The following is a 17,530-nucleotide window of genomic DNA, read 5'->3' on the forward strand; positions in this document are numbered from 1 at the left end:
TCCAGTGCTTCTTGATGCTCCTTTTGTTGATATGGATAAGATCTAGTGCAGAATTGACTTGGGAGTTAAACTACTTCTGTGTGTATTCCAGTCTGTAAATGAGCCGACGTCCTCACTCATGGTCACTCAAGCTTATCAAAGTCACATACGCTCTCAATTCTTATAGCTCCAGAACCCTCGATCTTCCTCACAAAGATTTTGCCATTTTTCAGCCATACAAACTTTTACGACTTCTTCTTTGCTTCCTGTTTAGTTTGCCAAAACAACTTCTCTGTCTGGGCAGGTAGGTTCTCATTAATGTAAACATCTTCTTTCTAAAGTGCGTAGCGTTTCTTTATCCACTGTTCCTGAGCAGTATGTGAATGGAATTTCACTAGCACAGCTGGTATCTTTCCCTTTTGGGCAGGTAGTCGATGTCCAACCTCTATGTACTGAAGCGTAATCTCTGGAATCTCCATCCTACCTGCCAGTGACTTCAGTACAACGTCAAGGTCCTCATTTTGCTCTAGCTTGAGACCATGAATTTCTATATTGTTGCGCCTTGAGTAGGCTTCCAGGTTATTCAAGGCTGTGCTAAGATAACTCAGTGTGTCCGCCTGCCCCGCAAGAGATCCCGCCAACTCCTCTGATTTCCCCTTTAAGGCAGAAACCTCAGCAGAATACGAAGCCACAGACACCTTCATTTCTTCATATTTAGAGGCGAGCAGTTCCATCGAAGTCTCAATGCCCGTAATTACCTGCCCTTGCTTCTCAATGTGTTCAAGCACTGAATCACTCTTCGAGCTCTGTGTTTGTATAGCTTTGTCTAGCTTGTCAACTCTAGAACTAACCTTGGATAGTTTCTCATCTAGCGAACGGATAGCCTTCATGAGCTCATTCATAGTCGGTTGCTTTTCTTCATCTTCACTGTCTGTATCAGAATTTTCTGTATCCTTCTGATGTGTAGACCTCAACGACATGCATGTCCGGCACACCCAGATTGATCTGTTCAATGTTTTCAAGGATTTCTTTGCAATCCCAGAGCATTTCCCAGAGTGATAAGAGCTCTTGCATTCACTACACTTCAGACCGTTATCATCAGGCACAAGTTTTGAACAAACACCACAAAAACCAGTAGAATTAGGAGACATGATGAGGGGAAAAAAAGAGTACGCCAAAGTACGCTGATCGCAGTCCGACGAGGTGAACAGAATTCAAGCAACTGAGTGGTTGTAAAAACCGCTTACCTAGAATAAAGCATAGGCGTTAGCATCTCGTTCCGCTCCCCGTCGGACTGCGATCTGTCGAAGATCTGTGGCCGTTTAAGTAGCTTCTGTTCGTTGCCGCCCTCCTTGATATCTGTGGCACCACGTGACGATAAGATAGATGACGCCCGCTGTCTTGCTTCAGGTGACGCACACCGGCAGCTTTTGTGCTGGTTTTCCTAGAAGGGTCGCCAGGCAGCTGCGGTAACCATTCCGTCGCCGATGGTCAGCAGGCTAGAATAAAGCATAGGCGTTAGCATCTCGTTCCGCTCCCCGTCGGTCTGCGATCTGTCGAAGATCTGTGGCCGTTTAAGTAGCTTCTGTCAGTTGCCGCCCTCCTTGATATCTGTGGCACCACGTGACGATAAGATAGATGACGCCCGCTGTCTTGCTTCAGGTGACTCACACCGGCAGCTTTTGTGCTGGTTTTCCTTGAAGGGTCGCCAGGCAGCTGCGGTAACCATTCCGTCGTCGATGGTCAGCAGGCTAGAATAAAGCATAGGCGTTAGCATCTCGTTCCGCTCCCTGTCGGAAATCCAATAAACTATGACAAAAATTACCGAAGACACTTGGAAATTTTAAAGTGTGCTTGGCGAAACCGTTGTGGTCAACACATTGTCGCTTCCCCGAACCGCTTGGCGCGTGGCGGCCTTCCCACACGTGCGGTTTTTATTGTTTCGCGACAGCGGTCGCCTTTTTAAGGCGAAAGCCTTTAATGGCTCGTACTGTCGTGACCAAGACGTGTTAGCAAATTTGTCCGCGTTTCAGATTGGTCGAAATGGTCGTGACGTCACTGCGCGCGAATTTTGACGGGTGTCCACCGAAATATGGGAGACAGTTACTGCGCAATTTCCTTTCCTCAAATACAATTTTCGACTGGTGTCCAGTTAGATATGAGAGAAAGTTTCTGCGTAATTTCCTTTCCTCAAATACAATTCTCATTTCTTCATTACGTCCACTCTTTCTCTTTCTTCTTTCACTCCACTTCCTCCCTTCCTGTACGGTGAGGTTCAGGTGTCCACCGAGATGAGAAAGAATTACTGCGCCATTTCCTTTCCTCAAAAAGCGTTGCGTTCAAAGGGCAACGCATCGCGCCGAACGGGTGGTGGCGTTCCGTGGACTCCCTGGCAGCGCTACAACAGGCTGTCGCGTTCCACTTATAAAGGCAAATGAAGATTAAGCGTCATTAATTGGCAGTTAATTAAAGCACCAACAAAATGTGAAGTGAGCAATCGCGTAGCAGAATGCAGCACTGGCCTTTCACCACTTTAGCTGCTAAAGTTCCTCGTAATTTTTTTATTGTAGTGTTTTAGGGCGCAGCTCTTTGGTTCCCGTTTCGCGGCGTCGCCGTAGCCGGTGTCCGTTCGGCGTTCATTGTGTTAATTGGCGTTGGCGTTGACGTTTTACACTCCGATCATTTTAAGGAATGGAAGCGCGCATAACTGGCTCCCTGGGTCAGTGGACGCCTAAATCGCGCTGTTGTGTACCCGCCGCGGTGGCTCAGTGGTAAGGCGCTCGTCTACCGAGCCGGAGTACCCGGGTTCGAACCCGACCGCGGCGGCCGCGTTTCGATGGAGGCGAAACGCAAGAGGCGCCCGTGTGCTGTGCGATGTCAGTGCACGTTAAAGATCCCCAGGTGGTCGAAATTATTCCGGAGACCTCCACTACGGCACCTCTTTCTCTCCTTCTTCTTTCACTCCCACCTTCCTCCCTTCCCTTACGGCGCGGTTCAGGTGTCCGCCGAGATATGTCAGACAGTTACTGCGCCATTTCCTTTCCTCAAAAACCAATTTACCAATTTACCAATATCGCGCTGTTGTGTTGTTGTTGCGGCCGCAAGAGCTGTTACCTAGCAACCGTCGCGGTGGACACCCGAACCGCACCGTACAGAAAGGGAGGAAGAAGAAACACAAAGAGGGGGCATAGTGAAGAAAATTGCGCCGCTGCGTGGAGGAGAGGCCACAGTTCGCACGATTCCAGCGCAAGGACGGACACCGCGAGCATGGGCGGACACCGCGATCATGGACGGACACCGCAAGCGTGCGCCATTAAAGGCTTTCGCCTTAAAACCATTTATGCGGATGACACACTCCGGTCAGTCTATCCATCGCTTTCTATTCAAGCCACAATTTTACAGCTCTGTCTGACAGTGGCAGTCCAACGTTGATCTCTTGTAGATCTCCAACTGTCGCCCGAAAAGAAGACTCTGCTTCCCATCGTCAACGAGCGTGGCCGCCATGCCTTTATCAGAACCTCTATCGGCCCATCTTTCCGCGGAAACAGAATTACAGTTCTCACCTCATATGGAGGAGAAATTCTAGAGGCCCGTGTACTGTGCGATGAGTGCACGTTAAAGAACCCCAGGTGATCGAAATTTCCGGAGCCCTCCAATACGGCGTCCCTCATAGCCTGAGTTGCTTTGGGACGTTAAACCCCATAAACCAAACCAAACCAGTTCTCACCTTACTCCGAGCATTGACATGTATGAACCCGTCTCCATAAGCCCCCTGGCTTCGCGCACCACGCCAGAAGGCGCCCCAGATCTTGCATCTCATCCGTCAGATTTCTGAGATCAGCTGGTGCCAGGCACCGTCAACGTCCTTCTCATTCGTTGAGTGCTCTAGCCAAGACTGACATACCAAGCCCAATTTCTTTCAAAGGTTCATGTGGCTAACATTGGCAGGTCACTTCACTGCACTTCTTGCCGTCCCTAGTCTCGCTCATATGCGCGAATACCGGTCTGATCCAACAGGCCCTCCCATTGCGCCTTCTCTGCCGCTAGTATCCTTCACAGCTGCAGCGCGATTCATCACCTTAGGCGCTCCGATAAACACTCCTATCTGAACAAGGAACCAAATTTCAGTTCTTGTTTCGAATTACAGCCCCAGGGGTTTGAATCTCTCTGTGCGCGTGCACTCAAACACTGTTCTTAAAGCTTGCCTCTCGAACCACTCTTTCTCTGGCTATATGACTTTGCCCCCTTTTGAGAATGTTGTAATCCCGTAAAACCCAATATATCCAAAATAAGTTTAATGAACGATAGGAAATTCACTACTTCACTTGCTTCTCACTATACAATAGCATGTGTTTTCGACCTCGTTACGGAAGTTTTTTCTTAGTTTGTTTTCTTTTCTGCTTTAGAACTCCGGATCTGTTCTGAGGGGGCCGGGTTCTGGAGTTCAGCTTCTGCACCACCATGCACCAGGAACTTGTAACCAAGTGTCCGCATCACGTCACTACACGTTTCTTCAATCACAGCGACTGTGGTTCGCGACAGTTTTTTTTTCCACATACCAGGGACGTCACGAGTGTTTCTCTTTGTTGCATGTGCGTTTTTCATGTCTTGAGGTGTCGCCGTCGTGTGGTTCTTCAGGTATTCTTCCACGGAAGTCGTATAATCTAGATTGAAGCGCGCATACAGACGCTTTGTCTCGTTCACTGGGTCCAAAGCAAGGTCTTCGAAACGGAGTGTGTGTGTTCTATTAGGTGGTAGTAGGCGCGTGAGCTCGCCGAAGTCTTCAAGGTCCGCGCGCATAAGACTGCACAAGGCACTAGCTTTGTCGCACTCAGCATTTTGTTTGCACCATTTCAGACCTCTGCGAGAGTGGTAGACGCCCCGAGGGTCCCGAACGAGGTGGAGCACTCGAACTAAGCGCGCAATCTCCGGATTCCGCTGGAGCCAGGCTACCACCTGCACAGCAATGAACAGGTTCCTCTGTGAAACATATGATACTTAAACATTATTTGGAGGCTAAGGCCGGTGGGTCGGAAAAAGTCCTCCAAGTGATGCATTTCAAAACGTGCTAGCACCTGTTCCAGTCAGGCGTTATCAGTGCGTGCGACGTTCGCCTCTACGACGATTTTGATGTTCACTTTTTCTCCCAGTGTCAAGTTTTTACTATTTTGCCGGATTAGCTCGTGCTGTAACTCATGCGAACCCATAATCGGATTTACGTTGCGGTTGTGCCATGTTTACCCACTTCAGACAAGTCTGGCAACATGGCACTCGTGGAAACTAGTTACGCCGTGCCGCCTGAAGAAGCCTTTAACGAAAACGAATCTTCACGACTATATTTTACAGCAAAGCGAGTTGTGAAAGTGCGAAAAATAAAGCTTCTGGCAGTCGCTTTTCTGTAGTAAGCGTTACTTTCTGCGTACCTTTTAGTGCGCACAGCACCAAATACTAGGGGTGTGCGAATATTCGAAATTTTCGAATATATTTCGAATAGTATATTTTTAGTATTCGTATCCGATTCGAAATCTAAGTATTCGTGTTGTTCCGAATATTCGATCCGACGCGAATATTCGTACCCAGCCGAATATTCTATTCCGAGCACCGGCGTTCATTTCGGCCGGCAAGTCCTATCAAAAGAGACATAACCATATAGCGGCGCTCAGAGCAATGCGTAACGTTGGGCCATGCAGTAGCTGACTACGCTGATGAGCTTCTTTGTGGCTATGCCTGCGAAGCTGGTATAGTCAGAGCTCTGCACGAAATACCTCGCAATACGTGCCAGTTCAGTGCCAAGTGAGAGGGTATTTTTGTGGCTGGAGAAGTCGCTTCAGCTAGAAGGGAACTAGCTACTTCTGCCTGACCGTGTGGAGCAGCGAGTTTTCCTTCACGACAACCTTTTATGTTCATCTCAGCAACGCGCTTTTGTACTTATGCTGTGTACTAGCCATCTTCTCTGATATTTCCACTCTTCTATGAGTATTGTTCGAGACTTTGACACTTTTTGTGCAGCCACACACATCTTTTGTGTTCATTTCATCACTGATAGTTGAACTGTGATGTTCTTGGGTGCTCGAATAATGTTTTGTAGTGGTTAAATGCATCTGTCCTTGATTATTCGATATTCGATTCGATATTCGGAACCAAGTATTCGTATTCGATTCGTATTCGAAAAATTTGATATTCGCACACCCCTACCAAATACATAACGTACTTCTGCTATTTCTTCGATTATTCCAGCATTTTTTTTCGTTGAAGCGTGGCGACTGACATTTTACTGTGGAGACAGCAGCAGCTGCATTCTGAGCGCAGATAACCTCATACATGACGAGCAACTGCGTCAAATACGCAGTCACAGCCATGTCTGTTTCTGATCTCTGGCATTCTGCATTTTTATAATACATCTTTTAATTCCAAAAACTGAAAACTTGGCGCTTGCGTGCTTTTTAGCCCCTTTTACGATACTGCGGCTTAATATGGGGAAGGCCGGTCGCGAGTACTAACGAATGTATTGTCGCATCATGTATCGGGATTGCGAGTCCAAGAAAACAAAGCAAAAAGAAAGGCATGAGGAATCATTTCTAACTTTTGTAGTGGAGGTTTTGACGGCATAACGTCCGATCAGGTATTATTGTGATGAGGAGTACTGGTCACTGGCCAAGGTCAATAAATATTGAAATTTTTGACGTTTCGAGGGCACTACGGTTTCCTTGTTTACTATCTAGATAGTGACAAGGGAACCGTAGTGCTCCCGAAAGATCAAATATTTTCATCTTTTTTGACCTTGGCCAGTGACCAGAACTCGTCATTTCTACCTTCTACACTTGTTGAAACACGACTCTGTAGAAAAATAAATCCATACCGCTATAATATTCTGCTTAGACCTTGGGTGCCAATTTCATCATCCCCGAGCTTTTTTCAGACGCTTAGAATAAGACCAGTTCGGCTCGAGAACATGATACGAATATATTTTGATGTGTTCTGAGTTAGGATCTTTCAAATAAAGAGGAAATCATAAAATGTTCATTACGCAGTGAAGCTTAGAGCTTCCATCCTTGAAATATGTGCTTGCGTCTCCTTAAAAGTGCTTTATCGGCTGTTGAAGTATACGTGAATTCGCTTGCTTGTGTTCAAACTGCCATCGTACAAGGCGCTCGCACAAATTCCTACCTGTTCGGAGGCTCCTCAAGAGGAGGAAATAGATAAGCCTTTCATTATACCCGCTAAATACCAGAAGAAGCTTTAAAATTAGCCGTGAAAAAGCTGTATGCAAGTGAGACTGCATGCCGCGCTGCCGCGCCTGTGATTACTTCGTACAAATTTTCCTTATTAAGGTGTCTCAGTAACTTATACCGATTCTGAAATCGAAACTGCTCCGTTTTTGAATTTCCAGTCTTTGTGAGCGACTAAAGTAGCGGCACCACCCATGTTCGCTCTACGTTGTCGGCTCAAACCTGGTGAAAGCCGGTGCGCGGCGTATCTGAAACAAATTAAAAAGGACCGGAAATGCCCAGATGGGATAAAGTCATTATAGTTTACCGAGCCAGAGTGCTGTTCCTTGGCTACAGAAGAGTGAAGAAGACAAGAAGTTTCCGCCCTCCTTATTAAACACACAAGCACTTCGCCGTTTTTAATCACGTGGACAATGAAACAAGGCCTGTATTGTTAGATGAAAACAAAATGGTCCCCGCATGGGATGAACCTCCCTTTTTGCCCCCTATTTCTTTCCAACTGTCACACCAGTTTACTAAGACAAAGATCATGTTCTTTAGCTCACTATTTTCATTTTCGGTTGCGACCAAGCGACTTTGCGCTAAAAGGAGCTTTTTTACAGCTTTTGCCATCTAACTGCGCATTTATATGGTGCTGTATACGTTGCACTGTAAAATGATGGAGCTTTAATAACCGATAACTATCTATTATGTTTTGTAATTGATAACTTAAAACAGCGCTGAAGGACAAGACCAACGCAGAGGACAGGGTGCAAGCACTATTTCGCAAACGCCTCTGCAGGGAAAGTAATTAACCTTTTCATCCCTAAGTGTTACAGATTAATCAACGTCTTTGGCATTGTGTCACCACTCACCCGTGTGCACACCACGGTGAGTGAGCGTTTGTCGGGATTATGTGTCTTCGGGGATTATATGTGTAATGAATAGCCCCGTTCTTGCGCGATATTCATTTTCATGCTGACAAAAGCTGGTATGTCACAATTATTTGAACAAAAAGGTAATTGCCAATTAGGGCTTCTAGCTCGTGCAACTTGTCCAATCTTCCAGTGCTATGTTATATGTAAATTACCTCTCGAACTGCGCATATATCCCTAATTACCCTTTAGTAATAACTTGACCAGTAACATCATTCTCACCTGACTTATGTGCAGCCTGGTGAACTTGAACACTTGAGCCCTGGCCCGCAAGCAGACTGCCGACATGTGGCTCGGGGACGTGCACGAGGGCCCTTCGTTGCATATCTCGGCGAGGAAACGGTTGAACTTGTAATAAGGGTGACTCTCAAGCCACGCCGTGTACAAAGGAATGCTCTCCATGCGACACCGGAGCAGGTGCTCGATCAGCTCGAAAGCGTGGCGCTCCCTGCCGAAGCGGATGCGGCCGCTCACAGTGAACAACATGAGTGGCTCGAAGTGGAAGTACGTCCGTGGTCCTGAAGATAACAGTTCACCGAGAAAAGTCGAGCCAGCGCGGTAGTAGGTGACGATGAGCACGATTTTGACGTCGGCCAGGGGAACGATAGAGTAGTTCTTGAGGGTAGCTTGGAATGCAGCGGGGAGTTCCCCTTCGATGGTAGAGTCGATGGATGTGGCTTCCAAACCTTTGTTGGCAACGACATTGGTCCCGGTACTGGCCCCAGCGCCACCAGTGCTTCCAGGTCCACTTTGTTCGGCTTCTCCTCAAAATAGTAAGGAGAAAAAAAAAAGTCCGAAAAAATGCGCACTGCTCAAGCATTTGGTTCATACGACAATCAATATTTGCTATCGAGTAGACGGGTCTGCAATGAAGAGCGATTATCGCCTGTCTCCCTAATTCCTGAGACCATTCGGAAGCTATCGCAGCCATAAGCTAACAGCCATAATAATACGCGCTGGGCCATGGTGGTTGTGTAGTTCCTTGTTTTGTCTGCTTCACCATGTGCTATACAAGTAAGAGTTCACTTTTCCAACGAAAAAAAAAACACTTTTAGTGCAGGGTGTCTTAAGTTCCAGGCCTCCCGATTATGAAAAAAAAACGAATATACCACATAGCCTTTTTATATATATTTGGTCTCTATTCATTAGTTATACCAACGTTTTCAAAGCCCCTTTTGAATGTCGCCTTTTCTGGTTCGCTCATTCAGTTGTGCGTCACTATCGGCAACAGCTTTAGTAGAATGTTTGTAAAGAACAACCAAATTAATTTTCCGCTCACGGAAAACTTTTGTCCACCACGTGTAGCAAAAGAGCACCGGAATTATAAAAAAAATTCTACAACTACCATTCCGTAGTACAGTCTTCATTGTAAAATGCAGTGACATCCGAAGTGGCGGGAAGGATCTCAGCCAAGTCGTATTGCATTCCGATTTCCTTGTCATGACAGAAGTCACTTCCCACTTCCTTCCAGATTAGAAATATGAGTTTGCCTATTTGTCGCAGTGGGAGGGGATCCCTGATCACCATCGTGTAGGCAATTAAAAGCTAACTCCAGAGAGCATTCTTCTGTTTGCCTCTGAACGTGCTAGCTGTACGTGCCATGTTTTGCGAAGTGAACAACAATGTAGCCGTCGCAGGAGGTGTAACCGAAGACTCCCGAGTTACCCCGCTTAACGTCCCGAAATTCAATCTCTTCCCGAGTGTATCTTTTAGGCGCGGAGTGGATGATCTAGAGTATACAGCGTTGTGCACGTTTGCGCGAAGACTTTTAAACACTCTCCTGCCCCAAACACTTGCTCACGTGCGGTGTAATTACATACAGCGCTGGGATGTGGCGTTAAAGTTTGTGTCTTATTAAGTTTCAAAACGGTACGTACCTGGTAGAGACGCACATGATGCAAGCCAGTAATAGTCTGCGCCCAGATCGAGGAACCGACAACCGCCAACACAGGGCTTTTGCTGAAGGGCAGTATTGACGCCATCTGTCGTCTGCAGGGGAAAGCGCCTCGGCGCGAAAAGCGCGGACACCAGCGTTACCAGGTACGCAGGTCCTTTGATGGCGCCACCTCTGATGGCGCCACTCTTAGTGCGTAACCCGGTGCTGGCGGCATTCAGTTTGTCGATCTCAGCAGAGGATTATAGCAGTATCATCATCATCGTAATCTTTACTTGGCCTCCACACAGAAAAATGCCTCTCCCATATCTCCTAATTAACCCTATCATTTGCCAACAGCGGCCATCGTATTCCCGCAAACTTCTTAATCTCATCCGCCCACCTACCCTTCTGCCTTCCCCTGCTGCGCTTTCCTTCTCTCGGAATACACCATGTTAGCGTTAAAGCGGTTATATTACCTTCGCGCTACGTACCCTGCCCAAGCCAATTTATTTCATTTGGTTTCGACTAGGGTCTCATTAACACGCATTTGTTCCCTCACTCACTCTCCATCCGTTCGTCTAACGTTACCACTATCATTTTTCTTTCCATAACTGGCTGCGTTGTCCTTAACTTAAGCGGAACCCATTTCTTTAGCCTCCACGTTTCTGCCCCAAGGGTGAGTACCGGTAAGATACAGCTGCGGCACATTTTTTTTTTCTTGAGAAATAATGGTAAACTGCCATTCATGATCTGAGAGAACCTGCCATATGCACTCTTCCCCATTCTTATTCTTCTAGTCATTTCCCTCTCATGGCCCGGATCAGCGACCACTATCTGCACTAAGTAGATGTATTCCCTTATTACTCCAAGCACCTCGCTACCGATTGTGAACTGCTCTTTCCTTGCGAGACTGTTGAGCATTAGTTTGGTGTTCCGCCTGTTAATTTTTTGACCTACCATTCCACTCTGCCTGTCTAATTAATTCATCATGTTTTACAGATCATCTCCTGAGCGACTCAGCAAGGCAATGTCATCGCAGATTGCTTTGACGTTCTCCATTAACTATGATCCCCAATTTTTCCCAATCCAGGCCTCAGAATACCTCCTGTAAACAGCTGCTGACTAGCACTGGCGTTATCATGTCTCGCTGCCTGACACCCTTCCTTATTGGTATTTGATTGAAGACATTAATGAGGACTATGGTAGGTGTGCATTCGTTATAGATATCTTCCAATATTTTCACATTTCTTTTCTACACCCCGATTCCCCAGTGCCACAATGACTACTGAGGTTTCAGCTGAGTCGAATGCTTTATCGTAATCAATAAAGGTAGTACATAGGCGCTGGTTATATTCTGCGCATTTCTCTCTCAGTGTATTGGTAGTGTGAATATGGTCTATTGTCGATTATCCTTTGCGGATGCCTGCCTGACCACTTGGTTCATTAAAGACTAAGGCTGTGCTGGCTCTGTTAGCGATTACCTTAGTAAGGATATTGTAGACAACAAATTGTAAGCTCATTGGTGTGAAATGTTTCAATATCCTTAACATCTCCTTTCTTAGAAATACGCTTAAGCGTTCTTACGGTTGATGTCATAAGGCATTGAGTATACAAGGTGGCTAGTTCTTCTTGCACGATTTCCCGTTCATCTTTCAACAGATCCGCTCTCACGGGATCCTCACCAGCTGTTTTCCCCTTTGCATTGCCCCTAAGGCTTTAATACCTCTTTTTTACTAGCGGGATGTCACATTGCTGTGGGCTACTGCATGCTTCTCTTCGTAACGTTCTGATTACATTGGCTACTCTATAGATTTCTGCACATCTTCCGCTGCTTTAACTATCTTATCCACATTGCCGATGACATTACCACCTTCGTCTTTTAGCGCATACGTATGGTTTTTACCTATGCTTAGTTTCCTCTTCACCGCTTTTAGGCCACCTCCGTTCTGTTTGCAGGCGGGCAGTACAGCGCAATGCTGACGAAAGACGAAGACCAGAAAGATAGATATAAGGATGGATATGAAACATGATCGAGTTTGTTGCTCCTTTTTGCAGCGTTCGGAAAAGCTTTCGCTTAGTTACCATTCGGGGCATTCGAACATAGTGAAATGTGCATTACGGTCTCCTGTTTGGAGTGAGCAACATCTGAGACATATGTGCATGCCATTATCAGTTTCAAAGAGCAGGTCCAGAGGCTGAGATCAGCAAGTTTCCCAGATAATGCTGTAACACAATACTTGCTTGCAACAAAATCCTGAAAAGCTTAAATAATTTGGGAAGTTAGAACCACCGGGTCCTTATAGTAAGAAGAAAAGGAAGTATGCAGTAATACGCTAGATTCATCATTTGTACCACCGGCTGAAGCAAGTAGGCAATAGATACGGGGTGGAAGTATTCTTCTCCGCGCATAATAAGATAGGAAAAATTTGCTCTATTGTTGACAAGAGTGCCTGAGAACAGAAACAAAGAACAATAAAAATTATAATAAAATGTGCCAAGTGAAACATGAGTGGCAGTTTGCACCTTGTGCTCAGGGCGTGGTTTATGACATTTCTTTCACTTGCGGCAAGACTATATAAGGCAAACCTGGAAATGCTTCAATACGCAACTACGTCAGCACAGCACGTTTCAAAAGGGGCTGCTTCTTCTAAATTTGTTTTACATTACAGGGATTGTTGTCTTAACCATTGCCTGTCCTTGAGTAAAAATGCATGCACTCCTCCGTTTCATTAAACTAAAGTTTTCTTAAAGGTGAGTTAGCAAGAGCAATCTGCGAGGCATATTATATTCACAACAAAAGTGACACATGTATGAGCACTCCTTCCGTCCTTATCCATGACTGCGAAATTATGTATCTAGATTTCCATGCGTAATGCCTTCTGTATCATGTCTGGAATGCGCAATCGCTCCTGGTTTTAGATTGAGTGCATATTCTCCACGTCTTTTGAATAAACTTCAGTTGTTGGTAAGCGATCATCTGTACGGTCTTCTTTTCGTCTTTAATCAGTATTGCGCTGTACCACCTACAATTATGTACCAACTAGCTCAAATCTCAGTGTACATCCATTCTTTATTGCATTATAAAATGTCTCCACACTAAACTTCCTTATGTCGGCTACCTTACGCTTCTTTATTAACTTCGATAGCTTTGCCACTTCTATTCTGTCTGTAGGGCTAGACGCTTTCATGTTTTGGCGTTTCTTACTCAGATCTTTCCTTTTCTGAGATAGCTTGACGGCATCATGTTGAACCATCCTACCGCCTACTTCTACTGCGCACTAGGTAATGATAACTGTAAGTTTATTGTTTATTGATTGTTTGAACATTAATATCGTCTTCCTCAGTTAAAGCCGAATATCTGTTCTGCAGCGATATCCTGAACTCCTCTACTTTCCCTCTTACCACTAACTCGTTGATGGGCTTCCGCTTCACTAGATTCTTTCCTTCATTCTTCAAGTATAACCTGATTCGGAACCTTACCATTCCGTGCTCGTTAGAACGTACTTTTCTGACGACCTTCACATCCCGCTCGATGCCAGGGTGAGCGCATAGCATGAAGTCTATTTTAGTCTCACCATGGAAACTCTTCCACGACCACTTCGTGTTCTATCGTGTGCGGAAGAAGGTATTCATGATGCATAAATTATTTGTGTATGCAAACTCTACTAATAACTCCCCCCTGCTATTCCTAGAGCTTACGCTATAGTCGCAAACCACTCAGTCTCAGGCCATGGAAGCCTAGTGCGATTGGGAAATTTAATAAGGTATAAACGTTACCGCAATCCCCATGCTCTGCGCGGAGTTTAACCGCAAAATAGGCAGCGGTTGAGGCACAGAAGTTTTTAAAAATCTTTGTGATAAAGATGCGCTATAATCTATGTCCTCTACTTGCGTACTAGCGATAGTGTGGTCTGTCTGTTAGCTGTCAGGTAAATTCGCAGGATGTTTTTCGGTGTCAGTTGCTGCCTAACATTTGGCAGATATTTTAGTTTCCAGTTTTATGATAAAGCTTGCACGGATTTGGTTCGCTTCTGTTTTTTTGCTGTGAAGATTCATATAACTGTCTTCTGATAAGCAAGTATGTGATTCCGTTACAATAAGTTGTATGCGGCAACGAATAGAAAAAACATTTCGTTCATTTTTAAACATTTCGCATATGTTTGCGAGTGTACTTTTCGATGTTTCGCTCCCGCAAAGCCGGTGCAGTCCTTTGCATTAAGCGCGAGAAACACCTAGATCACACGACCGACACAAATAACGAATGCAAGAAAAACTGACAAATCCAGAGCCTGATATCGAGCGATCTCAAAAGTCCTCTAGTCTGGCAAACTTAAAATCGTACAAAGTGCTTTACACTGCGGTGAAGATCATAGTTTGCTTGCAAGAAGAGAGCAAACAATAGATCAAAGTGCCGAATTGTCGCCGAATAATGACATTTTCGTTAGGGTTCATAATTTGCACAGAGCACTAGAAAGACAGATAGTACATTCAGACTATTATTGAGAACGTTCCTCCTCATGAGCCTCAACATGGCGGCAGCTCCTGAAGCTACTGATTTTCACCACTCATTTTGGCGCCTCGCAAGCTGGAAAGCTTCCACTCTGCAGATCTCTAAGAGAGCGGTATTTATTGACGAGTTATTCTTTCGAAATACATTCATTATACGAGTTCCTCGCTGAAGGGCCCCAGCCAGTGAGCATAACGATGATAGAGAAACTACTCGGGAAGCGGTGGTGGAATGCCAGGTGTGAAATCTTAGAGTTTGAGCCACATGCTTTGTGCATATTGCTCACAGCTGATAGCAGTATGTCCCGAACAAAGATTTTTCCAAAAAATTGCACCCCTAGCGATATATTTCGCGCAGCCCCTTGATGCAAATTGCTGGCCTTTCCAGGCCCAGCTCCCTACAAATTAGGAGTTTTTTGTGTAAATGAAAATTCAGTCTATCACAAATTTATCCTGAAACTCAGTACAATAACTACTAAAGCGCGCTCCAAAGGCTGTATTTTGAAAAATAAAATGTTAACGGAAATGTCTTCATCAGTGGGTGGTTCCATTCTTTCCGAGGAGCTCCGTACTGGTATATGCGGCACATAGCGGTCAAACATAGAAGAAGTGCAGTTTTGTAAGGCTTACGACTTAAAACACGGCAAAAGCAAGACAAAGCACTCAAGGATTTGTTTAGATGGCTCTGCAAAACCTGTTCTTATATGTCGTGTTTTTTGATTTCGTAAAGCATTCTCAAATGGTGCGTTCTCTTATCGACCATTGCACGCCTAAACGTCTGCGACTCAGGTATGCGCTCACCTTTCATAGTCTTGTTGTATAGCACCCGCATACACGTCAGGTAAAGTAAGAGCAGCCACACCACGAAAATAGCACATCGTCTCCGCCTCACCATAGGATGTCTGAAAATCCATACATAAGTATGCTTAATAGCAGATATTGAACTTATTTTGCCTAACATTTTTTTTTCGTGCAAGAATTTTGCCGTATCTAGTTTCTTTATTTGTTTTCAAGTTGCGCGCGCGAAACAACAGGACTGTTGCACTATAAGAATGAAATTTCAATTTCATTCCATCGACTTCTAGTTGAGGCGTGTACTTTTGAAGGTTTTCCCACCGCAAGATTCGCGAAGGTAAGGGCGGAATAGAAGGGATGAAGCTGATTCCTATTTTAAAATGGCCTGGTTTATTTCTTGCCGATAAATTTTCCTATCCTCCTTTGCCATCTGAATACTTGGCAGTTGCCAGCCGGTGAAGTTGGAGCTTATAGCCAACATTAAATGGCGAGACTGAGCAATGCGAAAGAGCCGCGAAAATTTGTTGACAAAGGAAAGCCTGGGTAAAACAACCATAAAATAGGGGTCCGCCGGGCGAACTCTGTCGAAGTGGTCGTAGTATCACAACGTTGGGGCACCCAGCAAGGATCTACAATAAGAGGCGATGTTGTGTACATCGCTGACTACCTGTTTCCACTTTTTGTTATATACTATCTCTCAGAAGGTTTCTTAAGAAGACAAGAGTTTTCCAGACAGCCCAGTCAGAAGACAGTTCATGAATGTATGAAGCTAATAAGCACATGGCTCGAGAATAAAGCAATTGCAATCATTGTTACTTCTTGAGTGAAAACAATGTCCTCGTTACGAACCTCAAACCCGTTATATTTTGGGCTCGCTGTCAGCAACATGATGGATTATGAGAGGACGACGAATTTATTTTTTCAAGCATCACTGTTGCAGAGTTTTATGTCCTGCATTTGCTTCGAGTCATTTTTGTGCAGCAAAGATGCTCCAATCTTGTTGTCCTTATTGATAGTTTTTCCTAAAGGATTCTCCTTTTATTGATGAAATAAATCAAACAACATAAATACAGAAATATTCTCAGCGCAAATATTCTACAAGACTAGGTGAGAGGAGGTACTTGATGCGGATTCTTATTTAGACGCAGAGCTTTAAAATGTCGAACACCACCCATATCGCGTATCGTTTCAACATATTTTCTTGTGTTCTACTTTCTCTTAGCGCTTAAAAAGGCAATACGACGTCTAAGGTTGTTTGAAAACTCCGAAAGACTTGAGCTTTCTCTGAATAGTAGAAGTTGGGAAATAAGGTTCAGCTGCTAGATTCGGGCAGTGCTTTTCATCCGATAGCTCCCAACCTTCCCCATCAACAAGACCATCAAGCAAAATTTTTGAGCACGTAATCTAGCTGATTTCATGCATTCATGGAACAAAACCCCGCTTTAACAACTATTTATATCACATACAGGTGCTGTAATTCAATGATAATTTGTATTCAGCTAGTGGGTAGGTCACTCTTTATTATCTGCATGCCGATTATTTATCTTCCAGGTTACGGTACCTCCTTTTTGAGAGTTAATTTAACCCTCTAAAATAAAATTACCGCTTTTTGTATACTCACGACATTTATTACGGCTAACAAGTATCACACTACTAGAAGTAGTAGCACCGCCTTTGTACAGCTACAGGTTTAGGAAGCTGGCAGGGTATGTAACAATGTTGAGAGATTGGAAATTGTGAAGATATGTAATTTAAAATTATACATTCCAGGTTTACTACATACTAGTTAACTAGTTTACATACTAGTATATCGCATACTAGTTATTAATTATTAGATACAAGCGAAGGCTAAATAACCGTTGGTCGTCAGGAGTAACACACTGGATACCACGAGTAGGCAACCGTGCAAGGGGCGGCAGAAATTTAGGCGGTCTGAGGTGATACAAAAGTGGGTCAGGAAAAGGTGGCAGCAGATGCCAGAGGACAGGGCTCATTGGAGAGGTATGGGAGAGGCGTTTGTCCTGCAGTTGACTTAATCAGATGACGATGATGACTTAAAAATTCAAAAAAGTGTGAAAATTTTAGTGAACGAAAAGACACCACTCGTCCGAGCTACATAACTACGGCAACTCACACCTTCCGGTTTCAGCGCGTGACCTCTGATGATCGCAGAAGAGAGGATAACTACAACTCAAATAGTGAGCCCTAATGGAGCGGTCGGTATCTCCGAA

The 17,530-nt window shown here is 44.9% G+C and overlaps 2 protein-coding genes across 2 annotated transcripts in view; both read right to left on the reverse strand.

Moving 5' to 3' along the window:
• LOC149343663 (carbohydrate sulfotransferase 1-like) overlaps positions 1-17,530 on the reverse strand; it is a 64,962-nt gene that overhangs the window by 20,086 nt on the left and 27,346 nt on the right. The gene's annotated exons all lie outside the window — the stretch shown is intronic.
• LOC149343665 (carbohydrate sulfotransferase 5-like) lies at positions 1,271-15,453 on the reverse strand. Its single transcript, XM_089545987.1, has 3 exons — positions 15,306-15,453; positions 8,345-8,886; positions 1,271-4,935 (listed from the first exon to the last, which is right to left on the reverse strand). The coding sequence occupies exons 1-3, from the start codon at positions 15,397-15,399 to the stop codon at positions 4,360-4,362; spliced, it is 1,212 nt and encodes a 403-aa protein (XP_089402113.1). The 5' UTR covers positions 15,400-15,453; the 3' UTR covers positions 1,271-4,359.

Source organism: Amblyomma mixtum, chromosome 5, assembly GCF_055824585.1.
Source record: "Amblyomma mixtum isolate Tamu chromosome 5, ASM5582458v1, whole genome shotgun sequence".
NCBI classification, from domain to species: Eukaryota; Metazoa; Arthropoda; class Arachnida; order Ixodida; family Ixodidae; genus Amblyomma; species Amblyomma mixtum.